Raw genomic sequence first — 26,744 nt, forward strand, 5'->3', positions numbered from 1 at the left:
TGGATTGTTTTTCACTTGTTGTGAGCCGCCCCGAGTCTTCGGAGAGGGGCGGCATACAAATCCAAATAATAAATAAATAAATAAATAAATAATAATAGCGGTGGCGGCGGGAATAGCGGGGGGGGCTCCTGCAAGTGGAAGCCTCAGCCCTGGAGCCCCCTCGCGCCCATGGCTTCTCGTCGATGTCTCTGCCTGCCCGATCCGTGGGAGTGCTAATAGCGGCGGCGGGCAGGAGCCCCCCCCGCTATTCCCGCCGCCGCCGCTATTAGCACTCCCACGGATCGGGCAGGCAGAGACATCGACGAGAAGCCATGGGCGCGAGGGGGCTCCAGGGCTGAGGCTTCCACTTGCAGGAGCCCCCCCCCCGCTATTCCCGCCGCCGCCGCTATTAGCACTCCCGATGCCACAAGTGAAAGCCTCAGCCGCTGCTATTGCCATCCCGCCGAGTCCCAAGCTCACCTGCTGCAAAGAAGGAAGGCACGAAGAAGAAAGGCGCGAAAATGAAGGTGTGAAGAAGCAAGCCGGGACACTCAACTTCCGGTTTGGAAGCAGAACTTCACGGCACACCTGACCTTGTCTCGCGGCACACCAGTGTGCCGCGGCACAGCGGTTGGGAAACGCTGCCTTAGAAGTATGTAGTGTTTGTGAACAATTTGGGTATCAGGTTCTCAGACAGATGAACTGTATTGCCTTTTATCTTGTTAGCTGTTATAAGATGAAGCCTAACAATTTTGTCCAAAAGTGTTCAGTCTCTACAGGACTGTGACATGTGCCTTTTTCTATTGTATAGAATGACTCAGTTACTGTATTTTTGTTTAAATTTTTTGGCTTTCTGGAGTTTCCTACTTTCCACATCACTTTTTAAATTGAATTTTCATGTAAGAACCTTTTCTTTTTCTTGCACAAAAGGGCATTTCAAGGTTTTAGGTTATTCCATTTCAAAGCGTTTTTAGGCATTGTTGAAAAGAAATAAAATAGCTTCTCACCTAACTATTTTAAACTCATTTTCCTCCTAGTCACACCTGTTCACTTTGCTTGCCAAGGCTGATAACGTGTTCTTCCACTTGTAACACTTGAAACTGTAACTGAAAATAAAGTCTTTTTTTTTTCTTTTACCCTTGCTACTCCCAATAGAAATACGGATTTCAGAACTTCAGATCTACTGAAACTTGATAATATAAAATGTGAACCAGGATATGTCAGTCTTTGCTGTTTAGACATGCCCAAGTAGTGAGCTTTTTTTTTTACTATTCCAACCAGTATTAGGTTCTTCTTCTTCTTCTTCTTCTTCTTCTTCTTCTTCTTCTTCTTCTTCTTCTTCTTCTTCTTCTTCTTCTTCTTCTTCTTCCTCTTCTTCTTCCTCTTCCTCCTCTTCTTCTTCTTCTTATTCTTCTTATTCTTATTCTTCCCCTCCTCCTCCTCCTCCTTCTTCTCCTTCTGCTTCTGCTTCTGCTTCCCCTTCTCCTCCTCCTCCTCATTATTATTATTATTATGTCAATACAACACAGCAAACGAGATCACTATGCTGGATTTCGTATTTCATCACCAGTCGGGCGCTTCCCAAGCACCTAGGACTGCGTGATGTAGCGGCGAATTATGTTTGCCGATCCCAGTAAAGAGGCCTTCTGCAATTGACAGATGGAGATTTTGTCAATTCCGATGGTTTTCAAATGTCCGCTGAGATCCTTTGGCACTGCGCCCAGCATGCCAAGTACCACTGGGATCACTTTCACTGACTTATGCCAGAGTCGTTGCAGCTCGATTTTTAGATCTTTGTATTTCACTAATTTTTCTAGCTGCTTCTCCTCAATTCTGCTGTCTCCTGGGATTGCGATGTTGATGATCCATACTTTCTTTTTCTCCACAATCAGGATGTCTGGTGTGTTATGCTTCAGAATTCGGTCAGTCTGAAGTCGGAAGTCCCACAGTAGTTTTGCTTGCTCATTTTCGACCACTTTTTCGGGCTTATGATCCCACCAGTTCTTTGCCACTGCTAAATGGTAGTTCCGGCACAAGTTCCAGTGGATCATCTGTGCCACAGCATCGTGTTTACGCTTGTAGTCAGTCTGTGCGATCTTTTTGCAGCAGCTGAGTATGTGATTGATTGTTTCATCTGTTTCTTTACAGATTCTGCACTTTGGATCGTCTGTTGATTTTTCAATTCTGTCTTTGACAGCATTTGTTCTAATGGCCTGTTCTTGTGCCGCCAGTATTAGTCCTTCTGTCTCCTTTTTGAGTGTTCCACTTGTAAGCCAATCTTCTCCAAGAACTGGCCATGTAATGCTTTGTTCCGCCAATTGTCCATACGATATTGAGTTACAGTTGTTCTGTACTGGTCCTTAGTTTTCTTCACCTTGAGAAGCTTCCTATTGTTGTCCTCCATCAACGCTGACTCTTTGCTCTCCTTCACATAGTCAGCTAATGCATGCTTCTCTTCTTCCACTGTCTGCTTCACTTGCAAAAGTCCTCTGCCGCCTATTTTCCTTGGTAAATACAGCCTGTCAACGTCACTGCAGAGGTGTAGTGCATGATGGATTGTCATTAATTTTCTGGTTTTCCTGTCCAGGTTGTCCATCTCTGCTTGAGTCCAGTTCACTATGCCAGCTGTGTATCTAATGACAGGTATGCCCCACGTATTTATAGCTTTGATAGTGTTGCCACCATTCAGTTTGCTCTTCAAAATTTTTCTGGTCCTCTGGATGTACTCTTTGCTGATCACAGTTTTCACATGGCCATGCTTGATATTATCCAGTTGCAAGATGCCCAAGTATCTGTAGGCTTCTGGCTGGTGACACTTGTGGCACATTTATCCAGGCCAAACTCCATGCTGATGTCATTGCTGAAGATTCGCAGTGTTGGTTAGTGACTGTATCTCAGTTTCTGATTTTCCATTATTATTATTATTATTATTATTATTATTATTATTATTATTATTATTATTATTTCGATTTTTTTGCTTCTTAGACTCAGGGCGGCTTACAACATGTTAGCAATAGCACTTTTTAACAGAGCCAGCATATTGCCCCCACAATCCGGGTCCTCATTTTACCCACCTCGGAAGGATGGAAGGCTGAGTCAATCTTGAGCTGGTGATGAGATTTGAACTACCGACCTACAGATCTACAGTCAGCTTCAATGGCCTGCAGTACTGCACTCTACCTGCTGCGCCATCTCGGTTCCTACCGGTAATAGATAAATGTGCGCAGCTCCACGGCTCTGGCATACAAGCGCGTGTTGGAGCGAAATTTTGTTTCCTCCACCTGCGTAGGAAACACAATCTCGCAAGGGGACGCACATGCGGGAGAGATTTCAGTGAGGTTTTTTGCTTCCGCATGGGCAGGAGCCATGGAGCTGCCGCAATTAGCCATACTGGTAGGAACCCACTACTGATCCCAACCCCACTCCATGCATCTGAACAGCAGAGTGATGGGTTGCTGCCAGTTCAGATCTGTGCTTTAGTACTGGTAGCACTGACTCCAAGCCAAGAGAAAACCTGTTCTCCATATCTGTGAAAGTGGACTTGTCCAGCCTCCCCTGGATAATACTGACCTTTATCTCTGCTTCTGAAGCCCAGCTGACCAGGGACTGCAGATTGAATTTATTTATTTATTTATTTACCCGATTTTTTTTTTATGCCGCCCTTCTCCTTAGACTCAAGGCGGCTTACAACATGTTAGCAGTAGCACTTTTTAACAGAGCCAGCATATTGCCCCCACAATCTGGGTCCTCATTTTAGTGAAGGATGGAAGGCTGAGTCAACCTTGATGATGAGATTTGAACCGCTGACCTGCAGATCTAGTAGTCAACTGTATGGCCTGCAGTACTGCACTCTACCTGCTGCACCGCCTCGGCTCTTGTGAATTGCTGCTCCACAGCTGTTTTCCTCGCTCCTTGCTTAGTTTGCAATGCAGGAGTTCTATTTCCTCTGAACTGCGCACACGGCGAAGGGCACAACAAACTGGCAACAGTGAAAAGCGGAACCTGCCCCTGCTATGGGACAAGGAAGTCCTATGAGTAGTTCTCAATTTCTAGAAAGGGAAAAAGCTTCAGTACCAGACTGGAGACCACAGAGCAGTGATGGCGAACCCTTTGTTCCTCGAGTGCCGAAATAGCATGTGCAGACATGCATGAGTGCACACATCCATAATTCAATGCCTGGGGAGGACGAAAACAGCTTCCATGCATTGGCTGCCTATCAGTTTCCGGTCACAATTCAAAGTGTTGGTTATGACCTTTAAAGCCCTGCATGGCATTGGACCAGAGTACCTCCGGAACCGCCTGCTACCGCACGAATCCCAGCGACCGATAAGGTCCCACAGAGTTGGCCTTCTCCGGGTCCCGTCGACCAAACAATGTCGTTTGGCGGGCCCCAGGGGAAGAGCCTTCTCTGTGGCAGCCCCGGCCCTCTGGAATCAACTGCCCCCGGAGATTAGAACTGCCCCCACACTCCTTGTCTTTCGTAAATTACTCAAGACCCATGTATACCGCCAGGCATGGGGGAGTTGAGACACCTTTCCCCCAGGCTTTTTTATATTTATGTTTGGGTATACTGTATATATGTTGTTTGCTTTTTTAAATATGATAGGGTTTTTAATATTAGATTTGTTTTCGCTGGAATATTGTTTTTATTGTTGTTGTGAGCCGCCCCGAGTCTTCGGAGAGGGGCAGCATACAAATCTAATAAATTGAATTGAATTGAATTGAATTCCCCCACCATCCCAGAAGCACTCTGGAGGCCAGAAATTGCCAGCTTCCCAACTTCTGGTGGGCCCAGTAGGCTTGTGTTTCCCCCTCCCATGGCTCCAAAGGCTTCCCTGGAACTGGGAGAGGGTAAAAACGCCCTGTCCCATCCTCCAGGAGGCTCTCTGGAAGCCAAAAACACCCTCCCAGAGCCTCTGTGTGAGCCAAAAATTAGCTTGCCGGCATACACATGCATGTTGGAGCTGAGCTAAGGGAATGGAGCCAGCAGATATGGCTCCATGTGCCACCTGTGGCACCCGTGCCATAGGTTTGCCATCACTGCCATAGAAGCTTACCCATAGACATCCATCTCCCATTCACCAAATTCATGCATCCAAACATAACTTATGATTTATATGCTATACATTTATTTATCCATACATACACACACATTTAAAAACAGAGAATGGGAACGGGATGCCGAAGTCTATTTCTTCACTTCTCTCTGATCCTAATTCAGAACATTGGAGGTTTTACTGCTATCATCCCAGCAAGCCTACTCAAGATGAGTAATTTCTCCCATTACAGTTGCTGCCATTACCATCACTAGGGTAAACATAATCGTATTTAATTATTATTGCAATTAACTACAAACAACAGGATAAAAAGAGTAGCAACAATGGTGCATTGGAAGATCTGCAGGAAGTAACCATGTTCCTCCAAGCAAGATCTGGAAGGACCATAAAACAAAGTAATGGAAAAGGAGACGCAAAAGTGCTCTAAGACTTTAGGATTCAAACAGACAAGCATCTGCCACACAACACCCCAGATTTAACAACCGCCGATAAAAAAGGTAAACAAAAGTCTGAATAATGGATGTTGCCATACGTGGGGAAAGCAGAATAGAGAACAAAGAAGAACTGGAGAAAATCACAAGTTATAAATACCTGTAAATAGTAGTAGAACTGCAGGAATAGAAAGCAAAGATAGTACAGAAAGTAAGAGGCATCTTGGGTGCAAATCGAAATCATCTGCAGCAGCATCGGCATTGATAAAATCATCATCGGTCAATTACAAAAGGCAGCTTTACTTGAAACAACTAACATTGTGCAACAATAACTTTAATATTATTTAGTATTATTTATTTAGTCTTTCAGGATTGGGCGGCATAGAAGTCAAATTAAAATGAATGAACGAACGAATGAATGAATGAATGAATGAATGAATGAATGAATAAATATTGAACAACATAATCTGCCTATTCCAAGTCCTGGGGAAGGATTTTAATGAGCTCCCCCCAGATAATCATACTTTCCCTACTCTCCCTGCCTTCCACAAAGCTTTGAAGACCCACCTCATCCGGCAGGCTTTGGTCCATTGAAACTTTGATATCTTGCCCTGCCCAATGAATGAATGTTGGATGTATGACGTGTGGACCTGTTTGTGTAGTTTTAACTCTGGGTTTTTTAGAATACAGTTTTATGTAGATTACTAATATGTTGTAAGCCGCCCTGGGTCTCAAGAGAAGGGCAGCATAGAAATTAAATGAATGAATAAATAAATAAATAGCAATTCTTTTTCAGATGTTGTTTGTTCATACAGCTTCAGATTCTCCATGTAGAGGAGATGTGTTAGCATAGCACAGTGATGGCGAACCTTTTTTTCCTTGGGTGCCAAAAGAGATTGAGCACGCATGCGTGAGTGCCCACACCCATAGTTCAATGCCTGTGGAGGACGCAAATAGCTTTCCCCTCTGGAGGCCAGAAATGGCCTGTTTCCAACTTCTGGTGATCCCAGTAGGTTCGGGTTTTGCCCTTCCCAGGCTCCAAAGGCTTCCCTGGAGCTGGGAGAGGGTAAACCCCCCCCCCCCCGCCCCACAGAGGCTCTCTGGAAGCCAAAAACACCCTCCCAGAGCCTATGTGCGAGCCAAAAATCACACACATGCACGTTGGAGCTGAGCTAAGGCAACAGCTCATGTGTCAGCAGATATGGCTCTGCGTGCCACTTGTGGCACCCATGTCATAGGTTCACCATCGCTGGCCTAATAGATACTTTTGATATTTGATAGCAATGGCTCTCTTGCTCTGTATCATTAACAGGGAAATGTTGACCAACTGTAGAGGTAACAATGACTCTCCTTGAAAGACTTGATAGTTACGTTTCTCAGTCTATTATTAATCAGTAATTGTGTCTTCCATGATGCCATTGATGCACAAGTCTTTTGATATTTTTACTGATTTGACCTGTTATTTCTAAGCACTTGATTATTTGATGATGATGAAGATGATGATGATGACGATTATTATTATTATTGTTTTGTTGTTGTTGTTGTTGTTATTATTATTATTATTATTATTATTATTATTATTATTATTATCCCCATAGTGTCTCACATGATGCCATCAAATTATTGTGAAATTCTAGGCTTCTGCAGTTTGAAAAGCTCTATTCTAGAATTCCTTCCTGAAGAAAGCAATTAAGACATTAGCCCTAAATATTTATTCGTATAAAAAGAACATTTCTATCCTTTAATGGAACTCTTTTAATAACATTAGTTTTTACCTTCATCCAACTTTAAAATATCCCTCCATCCCTTTCAAACTGTTAAATAATTGCTCTTTCCTGGGGACAGGCAAATAATGAGCAATCGGAGCTGTTCATAAAGCAAGGAATTAATCTTAGCCTTTGGGGGCTATATTCCAGTGAGTAGATTTTATAAAATGTGCTGACCCACTATTAGGTTGGGCGAACCGAACCTGCAAAGTTCGGGTTCGTACCGAACTTTGCGCGGTTCGGTATACTGAACCCGAACCCGAATTTTTGCAAAAGTTCAGCAAAAGTTCGGGTTCGGGTTCAGGAAAGCGCCAGGAAGCGCCACCCCCCAGCTGTCACCTTCTGAAACAGCCGGAGAGCTGTCGGCCAGTCGGGAAGTGAAAAAGGAGGTGGGGAAGCCCACGAGGAGATTCCAGGGGCAGAGCTTTGATGTCACTGAGATGTCCTTCCTGGCTGGCTGAAATGGGGACTCCAGGAAGGACATCTCAGTGACGTCAAAGCTCCGCCCCTGGAATCTCCTCGTGGGATTCCTCACCTCCTTTTGCACCTCCCGATTGGCCGACAGCTCCCCGGCTGTTTTGGGAAGCACCGCCACCCAGCTGTCACCTTCAGAAACAGCCGGGGCTCTTCTCGGCAGTCTCCCGAACGCCGAACCCGGAGGTTCGGCAAAAGTTCGGGTTCGGGTGCCGAACCTGAACTTTTTTAAAAATTTGGCTGCCGAACCCAAACTTCGTTGGATTCGCCCAACATTACCTACTATTATTCCTGCTCTTTTCCTTTTGACAATAAAGTATACCTTTTCTAACATAAAAGCAATAGCACAGTTAAAAGAAGTATTTTAACTAACACACTGGCAGAAAAATTAGCTATACAAAAAGGTTGAGACAATATTTTTGTAATACATTTTTAGTCAGAAGATATACAGTAATCCCTCGCTACTTCGCGGTTCATCTTTCACGGATTCGCTACTTCATGGGTTTTTTCAAAGGGGGCTTATGGCTTAGAACGCTGGGGCAGGGATGGTTTGTGCGTAGGGGGGAACTGCAGCAGTGGCTTCCTTCAGCCCGCACGTCACGGGGGGAGCCTCAGCTTGTCCTGTCCTCCAGTTCGTGGATGTTTCTCAACTCTCTGAAGATCGTCCGCCGCTGCCCGACTACAGGAAAGCTGCTACCAGTCTCAGTGATCAGCAGCGGTGGGTTGTTATCAATACAGGGAGGGTTTTAAAAGTCCAAATACTCATTAAATACATAAAAAAAATATTTCCTCTGCTTTGCGGAAATTCATTTTTCATGGGTGGTCTTGGAACGCATCCCCCACGAAAAATGAGGGATCACTGTAAAGCACTTTTGCTAGAATATTTTTGCTGCTGTTATACAATATTGCCTCACACTCTAGGTACGTATATGGTTCAGTAGCTTAGAAAAAATATGCAGACCAGTTAAGAATTCCTTACTACCACTGACCCAATCCATTTTTCAATTTGTCTAATGTATCTCTCTCAGCACTTCCACATTTGATGAAGTTATCTGGAGGGAGAAAATAATATATTAAAATAAATGATGTTATAATAGTCCCACTATATTTATGGATTGCTGTGAGGAATATATTTTTCCTGTGAGAATTTTGTGCAAACTGGTAATTAGCAGTCAATTAATGATAAATGCAACTAATTAGATGCTATTCACTGATAAATGAATTCCAAAAATGATGATTAAAAAATAGTGAGAATATTAAATAAAGTCTAACTATTCAAGGCATTTTTTAAAAAAACATGTAAGTTTTATAGGCAAGGGAAATCATTATGCTGGATCCTCCGTCTTCATTACCATCCATGGGTAAAAGGGCTGGCTAGCCATTGTAGAGAATGAAACATAGAAACATAGAAGTCTGACGGCAGAATAACAATAATAGCAAGCCAGTTTAGTGCAGTGGTTAAGCAGCAGGCTAGAAACAAGACTATGATTTCTAGTATTTGTATTTGTATTTATTGGATTTGTATGCCGCCCCTCTCCGCAGACTCGGGGCGGCTCACAACAGTAATAAAAACAGCATGTAAATCCAATACTAAAACAGCTAAAAAACCCTTATTTGTAAAACCAAACATACATACAAACAAGCATACCATGCATAAATTGTAAAGGCCTAGGGGGAAAGAATATCTCAGTTCCCCCATGCCTGATGGCAGAGGTGGGTTTTAAGGAGCTTACGAAAGGCAAGGAGGGTGGGGGCAATTCTAATCTCCTGGGGGAGTTGGTTCCAGAGGACTGGGGCCGCCACAGAGAAGGCTCTTCCCCTGGGCCCCGCCGAACGACATTGTTTTGTTGATGGGACCCGGAGAAGGCCCACTCTGTGGGACCTAACCGGTTGCTGGGATTCGTGAGGCAGGAGGCAGTCTCGTAGATACCCTGGTCCGGTGCCAACCTTAGCTCATGTCAGCTGGGAGGCCTTGGGCCCGTCACCTCTCTCAGCCCCTGGAAGGAGACAATAACAAACCACTTCTGAAATCTGAAGTCAAGAAAACTACAAGGGCCTCTCCAGGTAGTTGACAGCAATTAGCACTGATTTGAAGTAGTGGGCTCCTACCGGAACGGTAAAGGATGCTGCATCAGTAGCAAAAGCTGAGCTGGGCACACAGCTTTCGGTGTCTTGCATGCACATGCGCTTATCCAAGCATGTTCTTCTTTCTGCACATGCATGGCAAGCAAAATCTCGGGAGGGGATGTAAGCTCATGCGAGATTTCAGTGATTTTTAAAACTTGCGCGCATGTGCGGAAGCAAAAAAATTGCCAAAATCTCATGTGCGCATCCCCCCATGGGATTTTGCTTCCTGTGCATGCGCAGAAGCAAAATCACAATGAGACACATGTGCGTGCATGCAAGACACCTGAAGCTGTGAGCACAGTGTACCGTTACCAGCGGTAGGAGCAATCCGCCCCTAGGCACACCCACCCACACATACCCACAGGGGATAGGGGCTGTGTTGTAAATAATATGGAGAATCTCTGTATACAAATTTTGTATTTCTTGCCCTTCTTTATCCTTTGTCCAGGGAACATAATGTTTTAACCACTATGCCAAATTGTCTTTCTAAATTCAATGTAAGAGGACTCTCTTCCCCTCCCTGCAAACCCAATGCTTCATAATATTGAAAATATTGCAATCGATAACTCAGATGGCTGGCGTTCCTTCACTATACAGTGGTACCTCTACCTAAGAACACCTCTACTTACAAACTTTTCTAGATAAGAACTGGGTGTTCAAGATTTTTTTGCCTCTTCTCAAGAACCATTTTCCACTTACAAACCCGAGCCTCCGAAACTGTAACCGGAAAAGGCAGGGAGAAGCTTCCGCGCGGCCTCTCTAGGAATCTCCTGCAAGGAAACAGGGCCAGAAAAGGCATGGAGAAGCCTCCACGGGGCCTCTCTAGGAATTTCCTGGGAGGAAACAGGGCCAGAAAAGGCATAGAGAAGCCTCCATGGGGCCTCTCTAGGAATCTCCTAGGAGGAAACAGGGCCTCCAACCTCTCTGTGGTTTCCCCAATGGCTTTTTCTTACAAAACTTTCTACTTAAGAACCTGGTCACGGAATGAATTAAGTTCGTAAATAGAGGATGCATACAGTGTAGGGATTGAATTCAGTGGTCTAAATGCCCCCCCCCCCGTGCCATTCAATGATTTTATGTCTCTCATAGAAGAGGGTCCAGGGATTAAAACTATTTTCAAGATACATAATTGCACTCCAATTGCACATCTGAGCAATTCTCCTTGAATAAGTAGTAAAGATGTCATACTTCATAACAAAATAGAAATTGAATGCTGGGTACATTGCAAATGTACAATGACTAATTCAATTTTCTAAATGTCAACATTATGGTGATTATCAAGCACTAATTGGTCATGTGATGTTTTCTCATCCAGACAAGCTGCATTTAATAAAAACAAGGGCGCTAAACAAAGCGATTCTTCATCCTCCCACTCACATATGTATGTCCACTTTATAGAATGTTTCATTGCTTTTCCAAAAGCAATTTCTCCCCCCTCCCTACATAGTCTTCTGTACCAATAGAAGTGAATATTTGTAGCTCAGAGTTGAACACTGAGGTTCTTGATGTTCTCTGAGCTAGATCGTTTTCTTGTAGACATTTTATTACCAAACTAGGTAACTTCATCAGTGCTATATAACTATTCTGTTCAAGATTCTGCTATGACGTGTGTGTGCAAATATAAAATGAGTTCACAATCAGTGACTCAGATGGATGGGTTTCCTTCACTATATGGGATGCATATGGTGCAGGGGCTGAATCAGGGGTGAAATCCTCCTGGTTCGGGCTGGTTAGTACTGTCCAGATATATATAAGCAGAGTAACTAAATATTGTAACTAGCAGGAGGACTAGATATCTAGTTACTATATTGGATCAATATAATGCAAAGGTGCAAGGAAGGACTTCCCGTCACCTACCTAGCGGTATGCTCCTGAGGGCTGGTGCGGGTGTGGGCATGCTAACGGGCAGCAGGCAGGTGTGGGCATGAGATTTGGCTTCTGAGCATGTGCCCGAAAGCAAATCTCGTGTAGGACACGCCAAGGGTGATATTTTTGTTTCCGTGCATGCGGAATAGAATAGAAAAGAGCCGGGGTGGCGCAGCAGGTAGAGTGCTGTACTGCAGGCCACTGAAGCTGACTGTAGATCTGTAGGTCAGCGGTTCAAATCTCATCACCGGCTCAAGGTTGACTCAGCCTTCCATCCTTCCGAGGTGGGTAAAATGAGGACCCGGATTCTGAGGGCAATATGCTGGCTCTGTTAAAAAGTGCTATTGCTAACATGTTGTAAGCCACCCTGAGTCTAAGGAGAAGGGCGGCATAAAAATCGAACAAACAAACAACAGAATATACTATGGCAATTTAATGAACCAGATAAATGAATGAAGACACATTTGCATAAAAACAGTAGTTTACTCTTCAGGGAAAATATCTTCTGTCTTCTATATACAGGAACTTTGCATCAGCTACATTCAGTTTACTTACAAGAAGATATTCAATCAATCCAGGTTACAAGCAGATACAAAACCAATTCAGGTTTCTAGTAGATACTAAACCTATCCAGGTTTCTTCGTTTCACTATCTCAGTTCTACTCAATATCTAACTCACGCTCAAACTGCTCCAGCCATCACCATCAACAGCAAGCGACCAACCCAACAAGACCAACAAAGAAATGGTGAGGTTGATCTGCATATTATAATGTTCTGGCCCAATCACATTGCAGTTCACACCCAATGACTCAGCATTAGCATGCTTTCATTCTACTTTTACCTTACATGGTAATACAGTCTTACATTTCACCTTATAGGGTACTACAATGAAATATCACCCATGATTGCTTAGCCTAACATGGGTGAATAGATAGCGGTTGCAGAGACCGGTTCAGAGAACTGGTGGATCTGCGCCCTCGCCCCAACATCATCACTTTCTGGTTTTTAAAAAAAAACTTCTTAAAGCCTTTTCCCCCTGCCATTTCCCCTGAAAAAATAAAGAAAGAAACCAGGGTGGGGATGTAGGTGGGAAAGAAAGGGAGAAATAAAGAGGAAGGAAGAATAAGGTGTTAGAAGGAAAAAATCAATACTCACTTTCCAGCCAGGAGATTGCTTGGCAAAGAAGAAAAACAATTGCTGTCGCTTTAAATCGGGAATCTCCAAACTTAGCCTCTTGGCTGCCTGAGGAATTCTGGGAGTTGAAGTCCAAAAATCTTAATGTTGCAAACTTTGGAAACTCCAGCTTTAAATTGAAAACCCTTCGGAAGCTGCTGGGAAGGAAGTTTTTAATTACAGAAGCGAAGTGACATTTGAAGGGGATAAAAGGAAGGATTCTTATATACAGTAGTTCCATGTTTTTGAAGTTTTTGGGCGCTGTGCTTCTAAAAGGGTTTGGGTAATTCCCATTGCGGCTAAATGACTTTCATCCTGTGACAGGTATTGAGTGTCGGGCTGGGTATTCTGATTCTACTACTGTGTTTTGTGAGCTTCCACATCTTACCATGGGAATATTTCAAAATAGGCCATCTTGAATGGGTTTTCCAGTGATCTGTTTGGCTGCTTGTGTGAATGGAGCCAAACATCAGGCTTCTACTTTCTCTACTGACATTATCTCTATCGGGCACGAATGTGGAATGAGCTTCAGGCAGGTTCTTTGCTAGCAGCTTGATTTTTCTTTGTTTTTCTGTGAGCCTTTATTATGAGTAATATTTTATTTCGGGGAGGGGTTGCTTCCCAAGGAAGAAGGAGAGAAAGAAAGAGAAAGGGAGGGAGGGAGGACCACAAACCTGGCAGGCACTAGACACAGGTTCAGAGGATGCTTTGAAACAGCACAGCAAAGGCTGGAAGGGGATCCCAGAGGTCATCTAGTCAACCCCCCTGCTTCCTGGCAAAATGGACTGCCAAATTGGCCACACCCACCCAATTACATGACAACCTGGCCACATCCACCCAGTCACATGATCATGCACATGAAGCCACGCCCACCTGACCTCCAAGCCACACCCACAAAATAAGCCATGTACACAGAATCGGTAGGGGAAAAGTAGTAGTACAAAGTGTTAGGGCAAGCTATTGGGAGGGGGAGGTCTTACCAAAACAGAATAAAATGGAACAGCTTTCCATAATTTGTAAACTATGCATCCCTTCATTTGCTATTCTTTATGCCATATCTTATTGGAGACTTTGCAGTCAACTACTCTATTAATTGCAAAATCTATTTCATATCTTCAAGTCCAAAGTTGTTCATACTCTTAAGTGTACATTTCTGAATGAAGAATACTATTACATTTCATTCTGCTACTTTCACCCTTGGTGGTGCAGTGGTTAGAGTGCAGTACTACAAGCAATTTTTGCTGATCACCAGTTGCCAGCAGTTTGGCAGATCAAATCTCAGTAGGCTCAAGTTGATTCAGCCTTCCATCCCTCCAAGGTTGGTAAAATGAGGACCCAGATTGTTGGGGGCAACATTATATTATTTAGAGAGAGCTGAAAAGCACTGTGAAGCGGTATATAAATCTAAATGCTATTGCTATTCACCCAATTTTTCTAATCTACCAATATCTATCTGTCTGTCTGTCTGTCTGTCTGTCTGTCTGTCTGTCTGTCTGTCTGTCTGTCTATCTATCTATCTATCTATCTATCTATCTATCTATCTATCTATTTAGTCAAACAATTATAGTGGTAATTTGTACAATTAAAGCATTAGCTAAGTAATGATAAAAAGTAACAAAATAAGACAATAGGACAGGGATGGTAGGCACAGTGGTGTGCTTATGCACGCCCCTTACAGACCTCTTAGAAATGGGGAGAGGTCAATTGTAGATAGTCTAAGGCTAAAGGTTTTGGGATTAGGAGTAGAAACCACAGAATCATGTAGTGCATTCCAGGCGTTGATTACTCTATTGCTGAAATCATACTTTTTGCAGTCAAGTTTGGAGCGGTTGACGTTTAGTTTAAATCGATTTCATGCTTGTGTGTTGTTGTGGTTGAAGGTGCAGTATTTATTTATTTATTTATTATTTAGATTTGTATGCCGCCCCTCTCCAAAGACTCGGGGTGGCTCACAACAAGATAGAACAAATCATAAATAATCCAAATAAATTTAAAATATTTAAAGATTTAAAAGAACCCCATATACTAACAGACACACCCACAAGCATACCATGCATAAAATTTAACATGCCCGGGGGAGGTGTTTCAATTCCCCCATGCCTGACGGCAAAGGTGGGTTTTAAGGAGTTTACGGAAGGCAGGAAGAGTAGGGGCAGTTCTAATCTCTGGGGGGAGTTGGTTCCAGAGAGCTGGTGCCGCCACAGAGAAGGCTCTTCCCCTGGGGCCCGCCAACCGACATTGTTTAGTTGACGGGACCCGGAGAAGGCCCACTCTGTGGGACCTAATCGGTCGCTGGGATTCGTGCGGCAGGAGGCGGTCTCGGAGATATTCTGGTCCAATGCCATGAAGGGCTTTATAGGTCATAACCAACACTTTGAATTGTGACCGGAAATTGATCGGCAGTCAATGCAGACTGCGGAGTGATGGTGAAACATGGGCATACCTAGGTAAGCCCATGACTGCTCTCGCAGCTGCATTCTGCACGATCTGAAGTTTCCGAACACTTTTCAGAGGTAGCCCCATATAGAGAGCATTACATTAGTCAAACCTCGAGGTGATGAGGGCATGAGTGACTGTGAACAATGAGTCCCGGTCCAGATAGGGCCGCAACTGGTGCACCAGGCGAACCTGGGCAAACGCCCCCCTCGCCACAGCTGAAAGATGGTTCTCTAATGTGAGCTGTGGATCGAGGAGGATGCCCAAGTTGCGGACCCTCTCTGAGGGGGTCAATAATTCCCCCCCAGGGTAATGGACGGACAGATGGAATTGTCCTTGGGAGGCAAAATCCACAGCCACTCCGTCTTATCCGGGTTGAGTTTGAGTCTGTTGGCACCCATCCAGGCCCCAACAGCCTCCAGGCACCGGCACATCACTTCCACCACTTCGTTGACTGGACATGGGGTGCAGATGTAAAGCTGGGTATCATCAGCATATTGATGATACCTCACCCCATGTCCTTGGATGATCTCACCCAGCGGTTTCATGTAGATATTAAATAGCAGGGGGGAGAGGACCGACCCCTGAGGCACCCCACAAGGGAGAGCCCTCGGAGCCGACCTCTGACCCCCCACTAACACCGACTGCAACCGGCCAGAGAGGTAGGAGGAGATCCACTGGAAAACAGTGCCTCCCACCCCCAACCCCTCCAGCCGGTGCAGAAGGATACCATGGTCGATGGTATCGAAAGCCGCTGAGAGGTCAAGGAGCACCAGGACAGAGGATAAACCCCTGTCCCGGGCCCGCCAGAGATCATCCATCAACGCGACCAAAACAGTTTCTGTGCTGTAACCGGGCCTGAAACCCGACTGCTGGGGACCTAGATAATTGGCTTCTTCCAAGGACCGTTGGAGCTGGAGTGCCACCACCTTCTCAACAACCTTCCCCATAAAGGGAAGGTTGGAGACTGGACGATAGTTATTAAGTACGGCTGGGTTCAGGGAAGTCTTCTAGAGGAGGGGGCGCACAAGTGCTTCTTTATAGAGGGTTGGAAAGACTCCCCTCCCCAAGGAAGTGTTGGTAATCTCCTGGGCCCAGCTCCGTGTCACCTCCCTGCTGGCCGAGACCAACCAGGAGGGACACGGATCCAGTAAACAGGTGGCGGAACTCACAGCTCCAATGGCCTTGTCCACTTCATCAGGTGTCACCAGATCAAACTCTTCCCAGACAGGTGGACAAGTACGTGCCCCAGTCACCTCGACTGACTCATTGTCAGTCGACCCTGTTTTACAATTGGAGTCGAGATCGGCCCGGATCTGAGCGACTTTATCAGCGAAAAACATGTTAAAATTCTCGGCACTGCTCTGCAAGGGCTCCCCAACTCCCCCCTGGTTAAGAAGGGAGCGGGTCACCCTAAACAGAGCGGCCGGGCGGGATTCCGCTGATGCAATCAAGGCGGCATGGTACGCGCATCTTGCCGCCTTGAGCGCCACTTTGTAAGTCTTAATAAAAGCTCTTACAAGTGTTCGTTAACAGGTAGGACATTTTGGTATATGATTTTATGAACTATAATTAAGTCGGAACGGAGATGACAGAGTTGTAAGTTATCTAAACCAAGAATTTCAAGTCTGGCGGAGTAAGGTATTTTGTTGTGAGAAGAGGAGTTTTGAATTTTATTTCTGTGAGCTCGGAAGACAAAATCTCTGATCCTGTTGACTGACCCAGATTGGATCTGGCCACATCATCCCGGGACACATATTGGTTGACGTTTGGAGCTTGAATAATGTCGGGCTACATATTATTGCAGGGATTTGGATGAATCCCAGCGACCGATAAGGTCCCACAGAGTTGCCCTTCTCCGGGTCCCGTCGACCAAACAATGTCATTTGGCGGGCCCCACGGGAAGAGCCTTCTCTATGGCAGCTCCGGCCCTCTGGAATCAACTCCTCCCGGAGATTAGAACTGCCCCCACACTCCTTGTCTTTCGTAAATTACTCAAGACCCATCTATACCGCCAGGCATGGGGGAGTTGAGACACCTTTCCCCCAGGCTTTTTTTTTAATATATCTATGTTTGGGTATGTATATGTTGTTTGCTTTTTTAAATATGATAGGGTTTTATGTGCTTTTTAATATTAGATTTGTTTTCGCTGGAATATTGTTTTTATTATTGTTGTGAGCCGCCCCGAGTCTTCGGAGAGGGGCGGCATACAAATCTAATAAATTGAATTGAATTGAATATTGGTTCCCTTGCACTATTCAGGAAGGCATCTTTGAAGACATGGGAAAATCACTTAAACCGAAGCTCAGAGATATTAACTTTCTGGCTGAATTCCGTGGTGTTAGTTCTTCTGCTGTTGCATTATCTCAAATCCCTGTTGATTTGATCAGCCATATCTAAATTAATCCTTCTTCCTGTAACTGCCTGTCGGGTTCTGTAAAATGTTCTCCAAATTGATAGCTATTTAAAAAAAAAAATACTCATCTCATTTCCATGCCTGCTTGTAAAAGGTGCTATGAAAAATCTCACTCAACTGCCAGACTCTTATCTTTGATGTCAGGCAAAGAAATGCCTGAGATCCTTCTCTGCTGAAGTGTTTAGAATTTCAGTCTCAGAATCGCGGCTTTAAAACTTCTCCTTTGTGGATCCATAATACTGTGGAATACATTATGTATCTGCTCAGAAAAGATATTGGAATGGCAAGAAATAATAAAGAAGTAAGGAAATAAATATATATTTCTGGCTTCTCTGGAGTTCTTCGAAGACAAAACTCCGTGATAGCTGGGGGGGGAAATGCGCAAAGTTTATGTGCTTACCCTGCTGTACTTGTTGCTGTTGTGGTTAGCTCTCGCCCAGCTCCTGCCCCAAGGACATCCACATGCCGCAGGCCTGTTTTGCTCCCGGTGGAATCTGGTGATGAAGGCTCCTCTGACCAAGAAGACATGAGTGACAGGGAGGAGGAGAGTGTGGCAGACAGCTCACAAGGAGATCCATTATCTAGCTCCTCCTTGGATTCGGAACAAGAGTTAATGATACAGCCACGCATGCGGAGAGCGATGCATAGGCAGCAACAACAACTGAGAGATTATTATCAAAGAAAATGAGGCCACCTGTGGTTGGGTGGGGCTGTGGTAATTAGTGAGGCTGCTATAAATAGCAGCCTGTGGGTTTGGCCATTGTGGAGGATTATCTGATTGTTGTGTTTCATGACTGCCTTGCTGACTTCGACCTTTGTGTGCTGATTTTCCCCCGTTTTGAAACTAAACCAGAGCAAAGTGTGTTTCACTTTGTGAAAGAAGAACTGTGAATTGCGTCACAGCTGCAAGCTAAGTATCACAGAATTGATAAGGGACTTGTACAAATTACCAGTTTGTCTGGAGACGAGTGCTCTTTGCTATACAAAAAGAGGGCTTAGTTTATTTGCATTTTTGGTATAAAGAACACTGTTTTGAATTTTCAAATGTGTGTGTGTCTGAAATTTGTATCTGTGAATTTTCGTGAGGATTCTGCCAGAGAGCTTGACAGAACAGTTACTGATATATCTAATTGTGTTCCTTAAAAGCTTTTACAGAGTCCTCAGCGCCACAAAGTGGCTCATTGATAGAAAAGTCATGAGACAATAAAATAACCTCTCTCAGGTAATGGAAAATCTGGAAAACTAACTAATAGGAACACTTATATGGAATGCTACTATTGTTTTACTCATTGTTGAATGACTGTTGATTTGCTTCAGCATGGAACATGCTGTTAGATTCACACGTAAAAGGAGAGGCAAGTCACAGAAACAGTTCAGTACCTTTATTGACTATTGCTAGAACAAGTGAAAGGCTGCAAAAATGTTTACTACCACACTGTAGGCATGGCTTATTGTGTGGGTGTGGCTTGCCAGCCATGTGACCAGGTAGGAGTGGCTTGCCGGCCATGTAACCAGGTGGGAGGGGTTTGACGATCATGTGACAGGGTATGGCTTAAAGGTCGTGTGACTGGGTGGGAGCGGCTTGCCAGCCAAGATAAGTTTTCAAATAGGTTGAGTAAGTTTTTCAGTTGATTAAGTCACATTATTTGAATAGCCACAAAAAGGACAAATGATAGACAGCATTATTTGTTAAGGAGCACAGTAACATTTTAAGGTTTTGTATTGAACCCACAAGGTTCAGTATGATAACAGATTAGGCAAGTAGTTCAATTTTCTTTAATTGCTATAAAAGTTCAGTTCTAGATAATGATTAAAATGATTAAAGTGTTAGTGGGCAAAAACATATTATTTAATTATTTCCTATTTTAAAAGTAATTAAAGATCATACTAAGATACTAGAGAAGGAAGGGCAATAAAACTATTAAGTATTCAATAAATAGTGCATAAACTTATTACCTCCACTGAGTCCCCACCCCCCTTGGGACAGCAGCCTATCACTGGTTAGAACTAATACGGACTGCCAGCAGGCTGCAGGGAAGGCTCTGTTAAGGCTTCCCTGAAGCTTACTAGCCACTGACAGGAATTTAATTCTCCTGCTGCTAGATTAGCCAATCAGCGGTGGCTATGCAAATTACTACCACACAGGTCCCTATGTAACACATGGAGACCATTATACTTAGATAAGTATTTCTCAACCTTGGCAGCTTCCAGATATATGGACTCTGACTCCAGGTTGGCTGGAGAATTCTGGAAGTTGCAATCTACACATCAAAAACCTACCAAGATTGCAAAACAATACTCTAGCGGGATTGCCAATCAAAACAGAGAGGGTTGCTGCTTGAATGACAACCTGAAAATGCAGCTTTTTCCTCTTTTGACCTGTATGAATCAAAAAGAGGGCTGTGAAAATATTTACTGACCCCTTGCATCCTGGACACAAACTGTTTCAACTCCTACCCTAAAAAAACCGCGGAAGCAAAGAAACCGGCAATTTTTGCTGCTGGAAGGAGGACCGCGTGCGAGATTTTGGCTGCTGCACATGCGCAGCAGCTGGAGTCTCACTGCAGCACCTAGAGAGGCAGCTGGCAAAAGTGGCCTGCCCAAGCTCCGGCCACACGCCTGCTCTCTCGCGCCATAGGAGAGAGATGCCTGCGGCACAGGAGAGCACAGAGCAGGCTGCGTGGCTGGAGCTTGGGACCACAAAGCCTGCTCCCCACGCCATGCTCTCAGCACCACTACAGGAGGTCATGTGCCGGAGCAAGGTAAGGGCCGGGCAGGCTGCTCGTGGCATTGCGGGTGGCAGAGTGGTCGGGGGAGCTGGTGCGAGAGGTGCAGGGGGCAAACAGCGGTGAGTGGGTGAAAAGGTGGCCGGCGTTAGCTTGGCAGAGTGGGCGGTGGGGGGAGCTGGCACAAGAGGTACACGGAGGTCGAACGACGGTGAGCTGGGCAAAAGGCGGTGGCGTGGCAGAGTGGGGAGCTGTCACAAGAGGCGCGGGTGGTGAGCGGCGGCAAATAGGGCAAAAGGCGGTGGGTGGCAGCATGGCAGAGCGGCCGGGCGGTGTTGTACATACTCTTGATCAGTTGGAGGATGATGAAGATATTGAGGATTCAGATTCAGATAGTGTTTATGAAGTAGTGGGGGGCCCGGGGTTACAGGTAGTAGAACAGGTGGGAGGCCAGCCACAGGATGGGGCTATGAGTTCAGGATCTAGTGAGGGAGAATCCGACGCACGCTGGATTAATCCTAAATTCAGAAGAATTCATAAACGTAGAGAGCAAAGGTCTGAAAGAAGATATTAAGGAGAGGATTGGGTTAAATATTGTAGTGAGGTATTTGGCACGTCAGGGGGCTAGTGGAGAAGAAGGGTGGAGTTTCAACATTGCTGAAAGGAAATATGGAGGTGTTTTCGCCACGCTAAAGTATTTTGTATTGTATTTAGTCAGTTCTGCTGTCTTTTTTAAAGCTATGTAGTTCGGAAATAAATCTTGTCTCAGTGAAGCAGGAAAAGGAATGTGAGAAATGCGGAAGAGAGATATAACGGACCTAGGGATATCTGGAATGTGTTGAAAATACAGGAGAGCAGAGAAATAAACGGAGTTGCTTTATTCATGAAATGATGCATTTAATGAGAGTTATTTGTAATTACTGAACTTCTACCAGAAACCAAAACAGGCAGGAGCTGATAAATCTCACACACACAAGTCCTCATGTGAGATTCATGAATCCCATGCAGGGGCACGCACACTCCCGGCCCGTTCCTGTAGGGCTGGGAATGGTGGCCCTGCCCCTGGTTGTACCTTATGATTCTTGACAAATGTATATTTTCTTTTATGTACACTGAGAGCATATGAGACAAATTCCTTGTGTGTCTAATCCCGCTTGGCCAATCAAGAATTCTGTTCTGTTTCTCAATCTGCTGGAACTGTTCCTATGTTGGAAACAACATTTTGAAATCTGTAGCCACACATGTCTAATCCCACAGCAGATCACACCGCTTTCTGATTCTAAATTGCCTACTGAGGTAGTGTGACTCCTTTCCTAGAAACAAAATAATAATAATTCTCTATCAGGCAATACTTATGTCACTTTGGTTGCCAGGGAACATCATGCTGTGTTAGTAGGGCAATCTTTCACCGTTGCTAAGAAGACATTGCTCCTCATTTAAATATAGTTTGTTTTCTATTCATTTATAAACTAACCTATAATTCATTGCAAGACCTACGAGCATTTTCTGACATCTGTGTTTGATGAAACAACTCAAGCAATTTACACTTGTGCCAGATTATATACATAGCAGTTATTGCTTTGATCCCCCCCCCTCATTACTTAGTGTTGAATAGGTGAGTAGGTTGTTATGAAATGCTGAAATGCTATAATCTTGGTTGAGTTAAAGTTAATTTATCTGGAAGTAAATTAACTCTTTCCAGCAGTATCATCCAAGTCTCTAGGTTGTCCTGCAAAAACAGGCCCTCAGTTTGTGTCATCCTTAGCAGGGATGAAATGTAATCCCCCCCTACTGGCTCTGTGGGTATGGCTTATTTTGTGGGTGTGGCTTGGAGGTCAGGTGGGTGTGGCTTCAGGTGTTCATGGTCACGTGACTGGTGGGCGTGGCCAGGTTCTTATGTGACTGGGTGGGTGCAGCCATTTTAGCAGTCCATTTTGCTAGGGAGTAGGGGTTGGTCTAGATCACTGTTTCCCAACCTTGGCCACTTGAAGATATTTGGACTTCAACTCCCAGAATTCCCCAGCCAGCTGGCTGGGGAATTCTGGGAGTTGAAGTCCAGATATCTTCAAGTAGCCAAGGTTGGGAAACACTGGTCTAGATGACCTCTGAGTTACCTTCTAGCCTTTGCTGTACTGTTTCCAAGCATACTTTGAAGCTGTGTCTAGTGCCAGCCAGGTTTGTGGCCCTCCCTCTCTCCCCGTTTTCTCTCTTTCTCTTTCTTTCTTTCTCTGTTTCCTCACTCTTTCTCTCTTCCCTCACTCTTTCTTTATCTCTTCCCTTCCTTCCTTTCTTCCTTCCTTTCTCTTTCCTTCCTTCCTTCCTTTCTTTCAAAGCAACCCCCCCTCCCAAATAAAATATTACTCATAACAAACAGCTCACAGAAAAACAAGGGAAAAATAAAGGTGCTAACGAAGAACCTGCCTGAAGCTGATTCCATATTTCTGCCCCATAGAGAGAATGAGATAGTGACAGTGTAGAAAGTGGAAGCCTGACGTTTGGCTCCATTCACACAAGCAGCCAAACCGATCCCTAGAAATCAGAAACGCCATTGCATTTGCCTTTTTATAAATGAGCAAATTTCCATGCCAGTTATCTTCTTTTTATCATCCATGACTTTCATTCAGAATGTCAAATTTGTAAAAACTGAGAGCCAGATTTTTTTCAAAAAAGAAATGCCAAGGTTTTTTTTCAAACAAAAATCTGATAGGTGTCCATTTCAGGATCAAACCACACAGGGCAAAAAGTCTGTTGGGAAGGAAGTTAGACAAAGAAGCGCTGGAATGAAAACTTTGATTGCTCTTTCATGTGACTGTGGAAAGTCAGTTGTTTTAGGTGGCTCCATCTTGATATGAAATAAATATTCTTATTTAACCTTGCCATGTCTTGAGTCTATATCAGAATCTAAGGCCTATCATAACAGACCAAACCAAGTCAAATATCTAGGAACTACTTATGAGTTTTGCATGGTTGCCCAATTCAAATCCTGTGACTATGAACAATACACAAAAGACAAACATCCAGAAAAAATAATTCAAAAGAATACATAAAAACATGCACAGTCATAAAGGCAATCGTAATGAATGTATATAACTAAGCTGTTCTTGTTAGTGACCTTCATAATATATACCAATTAGCTCAGCCAAACCTGTAGAGCCAAGCCTTTATTATTAAAAGTAGTAACAAGTTAATGGATATCCTTTTGCACTTGAAGTCTTTCTTTTTCATAATTTCCCTTTAGAATAAAATGATGGTCACAATGCACATTCCAATTACATTATCATGGTGTTGATGTAATTGTGGTTCACATTATTGGAATTACATTTAGTGAAAGAATAAGCCTATATAGTTATCTTTGGAATGAACTGTCTAATTCAGCTTTTCAGATAAATATTTTTTATTTTATTAGGTTGTACTAATTAGCGGACACCTGGACAGCTGGGATGTGGGTCAGGGAGCAATGGATGATGGTGGAGGAGCATTTATATCATGGGAAGCATTATCACTCATTAAGGATCTTGGTAAGTATGTATATAAATAGTATAGCGCTATAACATTTATGGCATTATCTTGCTTCTTAGTTTTCATTAACTTTATTTCTTGTAATACATTTTTCCAGAGTTTCCTTCTGGAGTAGCTATTTCTTTAGGAACTGTTTTTAATTTTCAGATATAGGAAGCATTTCTTATTTGTTCAATTTGTGATTTAGGAAAATCCAAAGCATCTGTGAATATTGAAAGTCCTAATAAAAATAGTTCTGACAGTAATACAATTTATTTTTTGAAATAATTTAAGAGCCATATCCCATTTGTTTGTAATCTTTTTTTTTCTTTTTTAGTGCCTGGTCCATGATAAAAACAGCTTGTAACACCAGCTTGTAAAAGATGGATCTGACTAACAGCCATGTTGGCATCCTATCTTTTCTCAAAGTAGTTTAACTGCACAATTTTGGATGATAAATTAGGCTATGTACAATAAGCAACTTAACATATATTATGAGTTAGATTATAAAAGCTCTAATACTTAATGCCCATAACATTTAGAAAACTATTTCTGATCTAATAGACAATGAATAGCAAATTATTATTTTTATTAATATTACTGATTTCACCCCAAAAGTGAACATTTGTGTCCCTGAAGAGCTATTATTTATTTATTTATTGTTAGAGTTGTAAGGGACCTTGCAGGTCATCTAGTCCAACCCCCTGCTGGAGCAGGAGACCCTACATCATGCTAGTCCAATAGCAATCCAGTCTTTTCTTGAAGGTCACTAGTGTTGGAGCGTTCACCACCTCTGCGGGCAAGCCGCTCCACTGGTTGATCGCTCTCACAGTCAGAAAGTTCCTCCTTATTTCCAGGTTGAATCTCTCCTTGGACAGCTTCCAACTGTTGTTCCTTACCTGGCTCTGGATAGCTTCCAACTGTTACTCCTTGTCTGACTATTGTTTAAAGGCTGCAGTGGTTCAGTGGCTAAGATGTGAGCTTGTCGTTCAAAGATTGATAGTTCAGGAGTTTGAATCCCTAGTCCTGAGTAATGGTGTGAGTTCCCGTTACTTGTCCCAGCTTCTGTCATTGCAGCTTGAAAACAAGTAAAAATGCAAGTAGAAAAATAGGGACCACTTGGATGGGAAGGTAACAACTCTCCATGCACCTTCAGCGTTTAGTCATACCAGCCAGTATTTTTCTACTTGCATATGACCCCAGAGACGTCTTCAGATAGCGCTGGCTCTTCAGGTTAGAAACGGAGATGAGCACTGCCCCTAGAGCCGAAAACAGGTAATAATAATAATAATTAATAATAATTTATTGGATTTGTATGCCGCCCCTCTCCGTAGACTTGGGTAGCATGCATGTGTGTGGCAACCTTTATCAGCGGTGGGTTGCTCCTGGTTCAGACTGGTTCTTAGAACTGGTAGCGGCGGTAGCAGGGGGCACCGTCCCCCTGCCCAGGATGCTTATGCATATGTGCAGAAATCTTTTGCGCATGAGCACATAACAAAATAATTTACCACCCACCACTGACTTTTACTGTTATCTTTATTGCTATTGTTTGGTAGTGAATTACTGCAGTGCAAGGGAGGGGGGAGTCTGGAAACAAAATGTTGTCACAAGTATTAAAATACAATTATTACAAATACGGTCACAGAAACTGCTGTGGTTAAATAACAATTAAGGAAAGAAATCTTTGGAGTTCTTTCACAAAATTCTCAACAGAATGAATAGCCCGAGTTAGAATTATACTATAAACAGGAGACTATTTCAGTGAATGAACAAAATGAATGGAACTATATTCAGGTCCCAATTTCTTTTAGTTCAAAGCTCAGGGGATACCTAATTGGCCACTCAAAATGAAATATGACTGCTGGTATATGAATCTGGATATGCCTAGAGCATTAAATATGAATCCTTGATGAAGCCTGACATATGAATTCAGTCACTAGCCAAATAGAAAAAAGTAGCTTTTTATAATATAAGAATATAATTAAATTTGTTAAACATTTTAGTTTTTACATTCTCTCCCTCCCATTTTTCCTCCAATCAGCCTAGAAATATTTATCCAACAAGATTATAGTGCCCTTTCATTAATTTTTCACTAATAACAATGTTAGAAATACAGTATTTACTACAACTGTTGAAGAATGGGCGTTTAAAATCAAAGTACCTACAAATAAATACCATTAATAGCTCAAAATTCCTAAAAATCTACATTTGAACTAAACATTTCTTGTTTTTAATAGGCATAATATATCATGTGGCTTCAAAACCATGGCCAAATTAATAATTTGTTAAATGTCAGAGTCACTGATGCAGTGACTGATATTAAGGATAATTATGTATTAACAAAATTTTGCTAGCATACAAGAATGAGTTGTAATACAGTGGTACCTCGTGATACGAACCCCTCATGATACGAACCCCTCGTGATCCAAACCCAGGGTTCGGAAATTTTTTGCCTCTTCTTACGAACTTTTTTCGACTTACGAACCCACCGCAGATCACAAAATGGTGCTCTGCTGGGCGCCGCCGCCCGGCTGTCACCTTTTAAAACAGCCAGGGGGCTTCTCGGTGTTCTCCCAAACCTGAACCTGAACCCGAACTTTTCAGGTTCGGGTTCGGGAGGCCGCCGAGAAGCGCCGCCGCCCGGCTGTCACCTTCTGAAACAGCCGGGGAGCTTCTCGGCGTTCTCCCAAACGCTGAACCCGGAAGTTCGGGTTGCGGAGGCCACCGAGAAGCGCCCGGCTTTTTCAGAAGGTTACAGCCGGGCACCGCCGCCGGGCAGAGCACCGTTTTTGCGA

General features: G+C 43.7%; 1 protein-coding gene across 3 annotated transcripts in view; it reads left to right on the forward strand.

Annotated features, from left to right (window-relative positions):
- CPQ (carboxypeptidase Q) overlaps positions 1-26,744 on the forward strand; it is a 248,405-nt gene that overhangs the window by 144,751 nt on the left and 76,910 nt on the right. For all 3 annotated transcript variants that reach the window (XM_070749227.1, XM_070749226.1, XM_070749228.1), the window contains exon 5: positions 23,858-23,969. In XM_070749227.1, coding sequence (XP_070605328.1) covers positions 23,858-23,969 — 112 coding nt within the window. The remainder of the gene's footprint in view (positions 1-23,857; positions 23,970-26,744) is intronic.

The sequence above is a fragment of the Erythrolamprus reginae genome, chromosome 3 (genome assembly GCF_031021105.1).
Source record: "Erythrolamprus reginae isolate rEryReg1 chromosome 3, rEryReg1.hap1, whole genome shotgun sequence".
NCBI classification, from domain to species: domain Eukaryota; kingdom Metazoa; phylum Chordata; class Lepidosauria; order Squamata; family Dipsadidae; genus Erythrolamprus; species Erythrolamprus reginae.